This window comes from Solanum dulcamara, chromosome 10 (genome assembly GCF_947179165.1).
Source record: "Solanum dulcamara chromosome 10, daSolDulc1.2, whole genome shotgun sequence".
Taxonomy (NCBI): domain Eukaryota; kingdom Viridiplantae; phylum Streptophyta; class Magnoliopsida; order Solanales; family Solanaceae; genus Solanum; species Solanum dulcamara.
In genome coordinates, this window is record NC_077246.1 from 61512675 (window position 1) to 61525127 (window position 12453).

Genomic DNA, 12453 nt, shown 5'->3' on the forward strand with positions numbered 1-12453 from the left:
GATTAAGTTTCTTTTTGAAAATTCATTTACAATCAATAGGTTTTGCACCAGAAAGTAAATCAGTCAAAATTCATGTATTATTTTTCATAATTGAATCAATTTCAATTTTTATTGCCTCTTTCCAAAATTTAACGTCAGAAGAAGATATAGTTTCAAAATAATTTAACGGTTCATTTTCAACAAGAAAAGTTTGAAAATCGCTTCCATAAGAAAAATATTCTTTTCTTGGTCTTTTACTCCTTCGCAGTTCCACAATATCAAAATTTCACCAGGTGCATGAGATATTTTATCACATAGTGAAAAAATATATTTCAAAAATTTCAGCGTTTTTTGTCTCTATTTCTATCAAGCACATCACTCTTCAAAACAAGAAATCTATATGCAACACTATGTTCAACATATCCAATAAGCATGCAATCAACAGTTTTAAAATCTATTTTCCCTTTTTAGGTTCAGATAGAAGAACTTTAGCAAGGCATCCCACACTTTTAAATATTTCAAGTTAGGTTTATCCCTTTCCACAATTCATAAGGAGTTTTGTCAGTTCTTATGAGAATTCTATTTTGTAAATGTCATGCAGATAATATAGCTCCACCCCACAAATTATCAGGAGCATTAGAACTAATTAACATGGAATTCATCATTTCTTTCAAAGTTTTATTTTCCTTTCAGCTTTTTATTAGACTCAGGCGAATAAGACGGAGTTACTTCATGAATAATTCCTCTTTTTTCACAAAAAACGCATTCAAAGATACATACTCTCCACCTCTATCCGATCTAATTCTCTTAATTTTTCTACTAAGCTGATTTTCAACTTCATAAGCCTCCTGCAGAATGACTGGAACAGTAGCAGTCAGGATAGCACCAATATTCATGTCATCAACAGTTTCAGGACATAAATTATAGTTTCTTAGATTATTGAGGAAATAATTAAAATATCACAATAATATAACTTAGTATTTAGCAAAATAACAGTAATGAAAATTAGATAGCTATTACTACTATAATATTTAAAGTAGAACACAATTAATACTTGAATTTGCTAAACAATGTCCTAAGAAACTATTTTAGCTGTGTGAAATGTTTTTCCTGAATTAAACAAGCTTTCTCTAATTAAATAGAGGATACAGAAATCAACAAATTAATTAAATTTAGCAAGTTATTAGTGGGGAAATAAAATAACAAAGCCAAGCAATTAAATAACTTAAAAGAGAAAACAAAGGAGAAAGACAGAACGCGAGGGAGAGTAAAAGAGAGCAAGAAAGAATAATGTTAGATTTTGTTTTCCTCCACAATTGTTAAGGTAAAGATGCCATATATATAGGCCAATAGAAAGCTCATCAAAGGACAAGTGGCTTGGACATAATATTTTTATGCAAGAAGCACTCATAGGACAAGTGTCCTTTCATGCCAAATGTCTCTAAAATCTTTAAAATATCACTACAAATACTTCGATGTCGTGCATGTTCAAAGGACTTCTAAAACCTTAGGCATGGCGAATAATCAGAGGAGGCTAGACCATATCCACTAACATAACAAGAGAAGAATTAAAGAGCCTATATAAAAAATCACTTAAAGGATAGTTTCAAACATGAAAAAATTATATCAAAACGTAAGATGTTTTGCAAGTGATTACATGAAGACAACTTTTTTTAAAAAAAATTCAGAAAACAAAATATGCTTTTTCACTATATTTATTTTGGCAAATCTCATGTCATGAATTAAATAATTTTGGACATAGTTTTTTACAAAAATCTTATAGAATTCAAACCAACACTTCGATAACAAGTCCAAAATGACAGAGATGATTCATTTTGATAAAACATGAAAAGAAAATAGAGAAAAAATGTTCAACACTTGAACAAAATTTAAACAAACAAGGAAATCAGCTATGACGAATTCTTCATCTCATAGATGAAGGTCGAAATGAAAGAAGACAGAATTTTGATACCTCAACTTGATATTTTGATTGCTTTTTTGTTTGATTGATTCTTGAAGACAAGGAAATCAGGTGAATATTCATTTTGGTTCCAATTTAAACAAAAAAATAAAGAAAGAAAATAGTATAAAAAGAGGAATACTTACCTCTTTTGGGGCAATGACTGAAGCGAAAAGTCTTGAACATAATCATTCACCAAGGTGAGTAAGATTCGAGAGTTTATTTTTTTTACTCGAAAAGTAGAAATCGAGAGGAAAGAAACTGCTACTTTCAACTAGAGGTCTCCAGGCCCCCTTAAGCGAGAGAAATAACTTCAAATTCCAACTCTTTAAGGAATAATAAAGTTCATGCTCTGTGAATCTTTATGACTTTGGTCCATATCACTATTCAATCCACTTATCAAATCGAGGTCTTTCCGTATGCTGAAAATTATGAAATTCGAGTTTGGCTTTGCACTGAATGAATAAGCAGAGAAACAGCTTTGTGCAAGCTTTAAGTTCATAGTCATATTTTTATCATTCTTTCATATAATAATCATCTTCTAGTTGAATCTTTGACTCGTAGCGATTATATATATCGGCCCAAATAGTAGCCTGAAATTCCATCAAACTTTTCTTCAATATTCAAGAAGAAATTAAACTATCCGAATTTACACCCTCTGCGGTCTAGTCATCTAGCACCAAAGGCAAAAGCATCCTTTCTTGTTGAAATCTGATTATGAAATTCTAAAGCAACTCAGAGTCTCCCTATTCAATTTTGAAGATGTCCGCTCTAGTGTCTTACACCTTTCGAACTTGAAATGCGCTTTGATAAAGAAATCTGCAAGCATAACAAATGAATCATGGAACGATCAGGTAATAATGAGTATCATGATAGAGCTCTCCTTAATAATAAGGTCTCTCGAACTTCTTGACCAGGATCAACTTAATTTCGTTCTCGATCAGGCCGTTCCCCTTGACTGCTATTGTAGAATTCAACATTCTGTTACATTGAGGAATATCGGACACCCTTAACCTCTTTGGTATTGTCTTCGGTGATGTTCAAAATTTGTATGATAATTGAATGTATTTCGTTAAATTTTGTCCTTTTAAAAGCAAAGGTGTTCTGAGGATCTGATTCATACGCTTGTGAAACTCCCTATTTGGCCAAATTTTTAAAATTAGCTTATTTTGAAAAATATTTTTTTCCAGAAGTCCTCAAAAAAATATTTTTGGTAAGAAGCCGTTTGTGTATCACAATAAATTTTAAAAAAACTTTTGAGCAGTAATCAGTAAACTTTTAAAATGTATTTTTAAGTGTATTTTTTTCTCAAAAATGCCTTTAGAAAAAACTATTTTTTTTAGCTTTTAGAAAACAATTTCTGCTACTCAAAAGCACTTATTTTCTCTTTAAAACTTGATCAAATAATATTACTTTTTAAATAAAAATTAGCACTTTTGAGAAAAAAAATTGGCTTGGACAAACAGAATATTATAACAAGTTGAAAATATTGTGAACGGGGGAAAGATGACATTTTGCTGCGCAAGAGCTTGCTTGGATTGACTTATAACTTACTTATAAGTTGTTTTCAGCTTTTTTAGATGTTGATGACCAACTTAGATGCCGTTTGGATTGACTTATAAGTTGTTTTAAATTTTTTTTGAGTGTTTGGCTAATCAACTTAAAGTCATTTTGTGCTTAAAATAAGCCCCAATAAATAGTTGAGTTTATTTGAATGAACTTATTTTAAGCAGTTTATAAGTTCAAAATAACTTATAAGTCAAAAAAAAAAAGTAGGTGCAAAAACAAAAAAGTAGGTGCAAAAAAAAAAAGTTGTCCTGCACCTACTTTTTTTTTTAAACTTATAAGCAGTTTTCAACTTATAAGCTGCTTAAAAATAAGTCAATTCAAACAGGCTATTAAAGTCATTTTGTGCTTAAAATAAGCCCTAATAAATAATTAAATTTGTTTAGATAAACTTATTTTAAACAACTTATAAGTTTAAAACAGTTTATAAATCAAAAAAAAAAAGTTGAACTGCATTTTTTAACTTATAAGTTATTTAAAATAAGTTCATATATTTTTTATATATTAATAAACTAGAGACTTGAGAAGATAATAAATCTGGTGACGGGAAAATCAATATCTGGTCCCTAATTATAAATTGAGCGCGAGCGAGTAATTAAAAACGCCTCTTTTCTTTGTTCTTCTGAAATTAAAAACCCTATTTTCATTTTCTTCAGAAATTAAACCGACGGTTTCTCTAGATCTGCTGAGAATCATTATCCGGCGATGGAGACGGCGACGGCGGCTCTCCGAGTAAAATTCCTAAACTAAACAATCGTCTCTCAGAGGCCGGACAATCATTATCCGGCAAAATCGAAAACCAAATGATAAACTCTGGTAAGTTTTTGGCATTATGCTGTATGAAAAAAGCAGGAGCAGCTGCAGAAGAAGAAATTCTTCTTTGATTGGTGAAAATCTTTATGATTTTTGATATGTATTCATTGTGAAGGACCATCGGTTTTAGTGCTTGTTACAGTACAGTAGCTTTTTCACCTTTTGAACAACAACCCTAGTTGATTGTATAAGTCTCTTGCAATTTTTTTAACTTTTGCTTTTTGAGATAGAAGAATTTGCTTGATGGCTTTATTGTTATTTGAATACATTTCATATTTTTTTGTCCTAGTCAAAAGCCTAGTGTATTAGATGTTTGCTGGATATTACGTTGCAGATTAATTGGTGAACTTGGTGGCTATGTTAATATGAAAATTTTGATGCATGTAGTTGAAGCAGCTTCTCTACCTTCTCGAGGTAGTGGTAAGATCTGCGTATATTCTAGCCTCCCTAAACCCCACTTAGTGGGATTTTACTGGGTATGTTGTCGCTGTTGTTGTTGTAGTTGAATTTAACTGATGACTAATTCATCTATTGGAATGATCTTGAAGAGAGATTTCACATATTTGTGGTTGACTGAGAGACTTAGGTTTCTGTCCGTTGGTTGTATCTATATATTCCTATATCAAGAAACATAAAATATGTTGGCGGATGCTTATCTTATATTGTACTTTTATGGTTTTTTGGAGTAATGCATGTACGATTGGAGTTTCTTCTTATTTATGAATGTTGATGCACTAATGATTGTAGGGGTACTGATGCTTTCTCTGCATCAATTACGAAAGTAACCAACAAGTATAAAGAGAAATCATGGTTGACACTAAGACTATAAGATGAGTTACTTGAGATGGATAGAAGATGCTCAGTAATAGATTGTCCTCTTTTAGCTGTCACTTGTGTCTCTGTAGTCAATGATTCGATGTTATCAAAGTACTTGGTCATCACTGCTGAAATAGTATGCACTTGACGCAGATAAAGTCTGTCCCAAGTGTAGTGTAATTTGGGGATTGATTTTGTGTATGGTTAGCTATCTAAATTTCTCTTGGATGACTTTCCTTTGGTTCATTCTGGTCTGATGGCTTCACCTTGATCTTATTGAGATGTCTTCTACCCTCTCCAAAGTTGATTTGGTAACAAAGTACAAGTTCATGTTTGCAAAGGTGAAGATTTTCACCATAAATGGTCTTAGATTAAAAGGGCTTTGTACCACCCCATTCAGAGGCGGAGTCAATGTTTTTAGTTTATGCATTCTGGATAATAATCCTTTTTATTTGTTGGGTTCTAGATAGATTATTTGTACATATTAAGTGAAATTTTTAATACAAATACAGAATTTAGCTAAAGTTACTGGGTTATGCTGAACCCAAAGTTTTAATGGTGGCTCGCTCCTAACCCATTATAATAATTATCTCGTTACCTTTAGTTTTTAAAATATCTTTAGTCAATAATTATTAATCTTAACCTATTTTCTCAAGTATTTCAACTTCTTGTGTATATAGAAATTTAATGTTTACAATTTGTTCGGTTTTTATAGTAATTCTCAGATATCCATTAGTTTTAGTTTCTATAATGTCATTAGACATTAGTAAATAGTTGTTAACCTAATTCATTTTCTCAAAATCTCAGCTTCTTGTGGCTAAGCACTTGTTACTTCTTGCGGGCTCAACACACCTAGTTCCTTGAAGAATCTCCCTTGTATTTCAGGTATATAATTTTTCGTAAGAAGTTATGTGCATCTTAAAACTTGTCTTTATTATGCTATATATTTTTCTAATTTTAATTTTTATGTACCTTCCAAGGTTATGGCACCTAATAAGAGACGGAAGCAACTTGTTGATAATGGACTTGATGAAGCCTACTTAATCGGGATGCAAAAGTTTTTGGATTATGCTTTTGGAAGAACAGAAGAACTATATGAAATACGATGTCCATGTGTCAAATGTTGTTACACAACTTTAGGAACACGTGAAACAATTGAGTCACATTTGAAGGTATATGGAATAATTCAAAATTATACTTTAGGGGTGTCTGGAAATGATTCACCAGGTGCTATAGGGGAGGGACGAGGCCAAGAGCAAGAGGTTAGACCTAAGTGCTCTTTAGGGGTATCTGCAAATGATGTGGGATCCTTCTGTCAAAATTCTCTTTGCTCTGGTCAAAGTATGCCAACACCCTCTGATAGTACAAGTTCAGATGCTACCATATCTGATTATTCTGGTGAAAGTACGCCATCTCATTCTGATGGTACAAGTTCAGATCCTACCACATCTGTTGGTCAAGGAATGCGAAGAAGAAATAAAAACACCTTGGTTCATGACAAAGATCAAATGCAAATTGATATTCCATTGCCTCCATCTACCGATCAAACTATGCAAGACACCCAAATTGTTGAAACAAGTACGATCTTGCAATTCTAGAGTGTTACGAAATTGCGTGACTGAATTATCATTCTAAAGTTTTTACTAACATGAATTCAAGTATGAAGTTGGAAAGAATATATGGTATAATCATAAATTTATGTATTTGGTTTTTATATTATTTGTACAGCATTTCAGACATTTCTAAATTATATGCAAATGTAGGTTCATGTACTACTAGAAAGGTAAGAAGAGGTCGAGGGCGGAACAAGTGCCAAGAAGTTGAATCACTTCAAGCTGGACAGAAGTTGAAAGTAACATTTTATAATAATCGAACTGTTGGAAAGAATAGCAATCTATTTTCCAGGCACTTGGGAAAATTAGTCCGTGACCATAGCATGTGTCCGTTAGGAGTATCATCGTGGGATGACATTAAGGAAGAAAAGTTAAATCACATGTGGGCAGCTGTTGAGGTAACACATGTATCCAATTTGCTTATGGGTTCTGTGCTTACCTGATAAACACCTTTTGCTTATGTGGACAACATAATTGTCAATTTTTAGGTTTATGTGTAGCCAAATTGGTGTTATAGATGTGATGGTGTCATGAATTAGGTTTAGAGTTTTATTAAGAAAGCTTTGAGAAATAATTTGGTAGAGCAGAGTATGCAATTGATCTTGATCTGGACCTCAATTTTGTGTTTGCATATTGACAAATGTCCTTTAAATTTGTACTGGCCTTTTTGTTAGTGGCATTGTACAGGTTGCTATTTGGAAAAAAAAAAAACTAATTATCCTTACTTGGTATTAATATGCAACTATAAGATACAGTAAACAAGAACTCACCGTGTCTCTTTAAAGAATGTCCTGGTTGTATCACCTTCTGACTGGTTAAAAACAGCTTTCCCTCTTACCTTTTTCGTTTTAATAGTTACAGTTTCTTAAAACGAAAAAGAAGCAGATCGAGTACACTGTCTTTCTCTTTCGCATCTCAGAAAAAAAGGGGTACAACAAGGAGCTGATCATTTGTCTTATTGCCCATATTTGACCTTCCAAAATGGTTATGCTTGAAGCAGGACCCTCCTCAATATGGAGCAGTAAGCCCAAAAATGGAAATACAAATAGATTTTCTTGTGAGGGATGTGACTGGGCGTGATAATTTACAGTAGAGATTATTATAAGTGAAAATGGAATGTCGAAGAGTCTTAATCCCTTTAAGGTTCTTTTTTGTACTTTTTGCAAATAAAGGTTCAGCTATTAATTTTTGATTATTCTAATCTGGTGTTAGGAAAACAGATATCTGCTATTGATTTACTCTAATCTGGTTTTTGGAGTAATGCATAGAACATAGATAAAATTTAAAAAATTGTTAAGTGGAAGAAAACTAGACTCTTCGCTAGGTGGCACATTGGAGATAAAATTAAAATCTTTTGGAGTTGTTCATATTGCAAGTATCATATATAATGCTAGTCTACATATCATTTATGTTGAACCTGTGAGTGAAACAGTGGGGAGCATCTGTTGTGAGCATCAATTACTCTTGTAATTTCATCATACTTGCGATTTTCATTAGACTAAGAAGCATTTAAACACTTGGTGATTTTCATCTTACGAAGAACTTTTATTCTTACTATTGGCGCAAAGATGTTCTCTGCAGTTCCGTTTTCATATGCAGCAATTTTTTTTGTGTGCTGTATACAACAAATATTTTATGTATGTATTATTTGTTTATTTAGTAAAATATTTCGTTTATCTTAACCATGAGTTATTGTAGGATAAATTTGAGGGTGATGATATGGATACTCATCGCGGTCACATTTTGGGATGGATGAAAGAATTATGGAACAAATGGAGAGGACAATTACATGCAAAGTATGTGAAAGGTAAGCCAGTCCAAGAGGCTCTTAAGAATACACCAAAGGGCGTAGACAAGAAACAATGGGAGTGGTTGGTAAAAGAACATTTTTCTTCAGAAACTTTCCAGGTTTTACATAATACCTAGTGATGTAATTTCATTGTCATACTTATGGTCTTGTAATTGAGATTTATTATGATATTTAAATTTAATGTTGTTCCGCAAACATAGGCTAGAAGCAACAGGAACTCGGCAAACAGAGCTAAGTTGAAGATGCCTCATCATACCGGTAGCAAGCCTATTAGAGAGATTATTTATCAAAAGGTGTTATAAAATCTCCACTTTTTTTTTTTGAAATATTGAGAGGTATTATTTGACGTGTTGACTTTGACTTGAAGGGCGGGAAAAATGGCAACCCACCAGATTTAGCAACTATTTTCTTTGAGACTCGCAAGAAGGACAACATGCTTGTCGAATCTGAGGCAGTTGAAAAACATGTGTGTTTCATTAATTGAAAATTTTGGTTTATCAATGAAAGGTTACATTTAGTTTTTATGGTTCTGAAAGAAATCTTTCTCTACATATTTGTAGGCTCAACTCCAAGAATTGGTGCAGTCTGAACCATCTCTTCCTAACATAGAGATAGTGGAAAAATGCTTTGGACCTCAAATTCGTAGCCATGTATTTGGCTTTGGGGGTGGAGTAAAAGCGAAAGACTTGAAAGGTTCCGCTTCCTCAAAGGCTGAATTACTATCTGAGTTACGCTCAATTAAAGAGGAAAACCAATCTTTGAAAGGTGGTGCTTCCTCAAAGGTTGAATTACTTTCTGAGCTTCATTCAACTAAAGAGGACAACCGATCTTTGATGGATCGGTTGTCTGCTGTAGAAAATGAGGTGAAAGAACTGAAGGAGCTAAAAAAATTGTTTTTGGCTCGACACCCTAATATCCAACTTCCAACATCATCTATTTCAGGAGAATGACAATTTGATGAACATACCAAGTTTGTTACAAATTAGTAATTTCCTTCTGGAAATTATTGTGGCTTGATATGGGAAAGGCGACATACTAAATGCAGATTGCCTCTGACGGGATTTGCATGTTTGTGGCAACCTACCTGTTAGGTTTCTTCTGTAAGTAGTGTTGTCCACCTGTTCCAAAGTACTTGCTTTGTTTCTTGACATTTCAATTATGTGAATTTTGATTGACATTTTAAAATGCATTTTTCGTCATGTTGATTTGAGAATAATTGCAATTTATATTTAACTTCAAAAAATAGTTAAATTAACACTTTAAAGTAAAAGACCGACGGAAAACAATAACAATATCGGTAAGCAACAAATCCTTAAAATATGAAATATATAGGTTTCAAAAATTGTAATTATAGTAACAATATCGGTAAGTACTAAATCCTTATCATATCAAATGTAGGCTTACAAAATTGTAATTATAGTTGGTCATGGATTTGGTTGTCAAATTAGTATAAATAAATCTTAGAATCTATTTAGAGTTTCAATATTATACTAATATTATATTGTCTACTTAATTTCTCAGTTTAAGTCTTGCAATCCAATATGTTGCCCACAAACTTCGTATCCCATAGCTACTCATCGAGTTCATCTGTCAATATTAAGCCAATTTCCAAACAAGAAAGAGTGATCGATATTCCCTCAATTGTTGATTCATATTCTTCTTCTTAATTTACCCTATTTAAGCATTCACTGTAACATTCAAAAGAAATTTTGTTATATCCAACCCAATGATCTAGAAACCGTACTCACTCATAGTGTTCTTTTCTAAGTCCAGTGCAGCAGAAACAGAAAGTAAGGCAAAGATGAAGGAACAAAGAAGATGAAGATGAAGAAGAGAGATGGAGAGCACAGAAGATATTTTTGATATTAGGGCTAAAATGCCCTAATCGCTTCACTGTACAATTATAGCTATATATATATAGCTGGTTAGTGAGTTAACTGACTAACTAATTGGTAGTTAGTTAGCTCTAACTACAAATGGTAGGAAATGACCAGACTGCCCCTGTTTCTAACTAATCCTTCTAACTACTTTAACAATCTTCTTTACATCTTAACACTCCCCTTCAAGCTAGGAGGTGTAAAAATGTTCAAAACTCCTATCTTGGATAGAAGATACTCATGTTGAACTCTAGGTAGCCTTTTTGTCAATATATCAGCTGGTTGTTCTTGAGTTGGTAGGTAGTCGACTTTGATCATGCCTTGTTGCAATCTTTCTCTAATGAAGTGACAATCTATCTCTATATGTTTTGTTCTTTCGTGGTATACTGGATTTGCTGCAATCTGAATTGCAGCTTTCCTATCACTATACATCTGCACTGGTTCCTCAACTTCAGCCTCCACTTCTTTCAACATTCCCAATAGCCAAACAAGTTCTGACACAGTGGAAGCCATGCTTCTATATTCAGCTTCAGCTGAACTCCTTGATATTGTGGTCTGTTTCTTGGCTTTCTATGATATTAATGACTTTCCCATCTTGATCAAGTAGCCTGTGACTGATTTTATGGTAAGTGCACAAGCTGCCCAGTCTGCATCACAAAATGTAGTGACTTGGTTGTCTAATTGACTGGACAGTAATATTCCTTGTCCAGGTTGCCTTTTTAAATACCTGACTACTCTTAGTGTAGCATCCATGTGGGATTTCTTTGGCTGATTTAGGAACTGGCTTAATGTCTGAGTACTGAAGGCTATATCTGGCCTTGTCATATTGAGATACAAAAGCTTACCTATGAGTTTTTGATATGCTGCTTGGTCTATCAGAGGATCAGGTCTCTTCTTGCTTCTTGTTCACATGGTCATCATACTGCCTTGATGTGAGCTTGATGTTAGCATCTATAGGTGTTCCTGCTGGCTTGGCTGTAGTCATCCCTACCTCTGCTATAAGTTCAAGAGTATACTTCCTCTGATGCATAAGTATCTCTTTTGTGGATCTTGTAAATTCAATCCCCAGGAAGTATTTGAGCTCCCCTAAGTCTTTCATCTTGAAGGCTCTTTGTAGAGCCTTCTTTGTCTCTTCTATAAGCTTTAGGCTGCTGCCAATTATTAACATGTCATCTACATATACAAGTACAATTACAATACCTTCTGCTAACTTGTTGATGAATAAGGAGTAATCATATTGACTTTGTTTAAACTTGAGAGAAATGAGAGCTTCAGTAAGTTTGTGGTTCCACTGCCTTGGAGCTTGTTTGAGTCCATAGAGGGACTTTGTTAGTCTACACACCTTCTCCCCTTGACTGTTAAATCCCTGAGGAAGTTGCATATATATTTCATCCTCCAAGTTTCCATGTAGGAAGGCATTGAAGACATCCATTTGATGGATGTGCCATTTTCTGGAAGCTGCAATAGAAAGAATAGTTCTGACAGTCACCATCTTCACAACAAGAGAGAAAGTTTCTTTGTAATCAATTCCTTCTTGTTGACTGTGTCCCTTTGCAACTAATCTTGCTTTGAACCTTTCTATTTCACCTGTGGATTTGTATTTAACTTTGTAGATCCATCTGCAACCAATAGGCTTCTTTCCTTGCCGGTAAGGAAGTGATCTCCCAAGTATTGTTGCTTTCTAAGGCCTGGATCTCTGCCTGCATAGCTTCAACCCATCTTGGATCCTTGACTGCTTCTGCATAGCTGATAAGTTCTATCACATATGAGGTAGCTGCAATAAAGCACTGATGAGAGGGTGAGAGATGAGAATAACTCACATAATTGGACAAGGGATATTGGACATCCTGCTTGACATTCAAGGAAACAAAATCCTTCAGCCATGTAGGAGGCTGTTTGGACCTTGTAGATCTTCTAGTGACAGTTGGACATCCTGTATGAGATACCTCAGAGCTATGTAGGAGGCTGTCACAGACTTGCTCACCACCATCTGGATCCACACATGTATCCCCTTCTGAC

The 12453-nt window shown here is 33.8% G+C and overlaps 1 protein-coding gene across 2 annotated transcripts; it reads left to right on the forward strand.

Moving 5' to 3' along the window:
• The first annotated feature begins 4064 nt into the window (after positions 1–4064).
• LOC129871107 (uncharacterized) lies at positions 4065–10796 on the forward strand. 2 transcript variants are annotated; one of them, XR_008762191.1, is made up of 9 exons: positions 4065–4321; positions 5942–6019; positions 6115–6712; positions 6898–7145; positions 8446–8655; positions 8758–8850; positions 8925–9023; positions 9118–9657; positions 10331–10796. XR_008762191.1 is itself a non-coding variant. In XM_055945981.1 (8 exons), the coding sequence occupies exons 3-8, from the start codon at positions 6118–6120 to the stop codon at positions 9505–9507; spliced, it is 1635 nt and encodes a 544-aa protein (XP_055801956.1). In that variant the 5' UTR covers positions 4065–4321; positions 5942–6019; positions 6115–6117; the 3' UTR covers positions 9508–9773. The 2 variants fall into 2 exon arrangements, 1 of the variants encoding a protein (XP_055801956.1); XM_055945981.1 differs by lacking the exon at positions 10331–10796 and having other exon boundaries at positions 9118–9773.
• The last annotated feature ends 1657 nt before the right edge of the window (positions 10797–12453 follow it).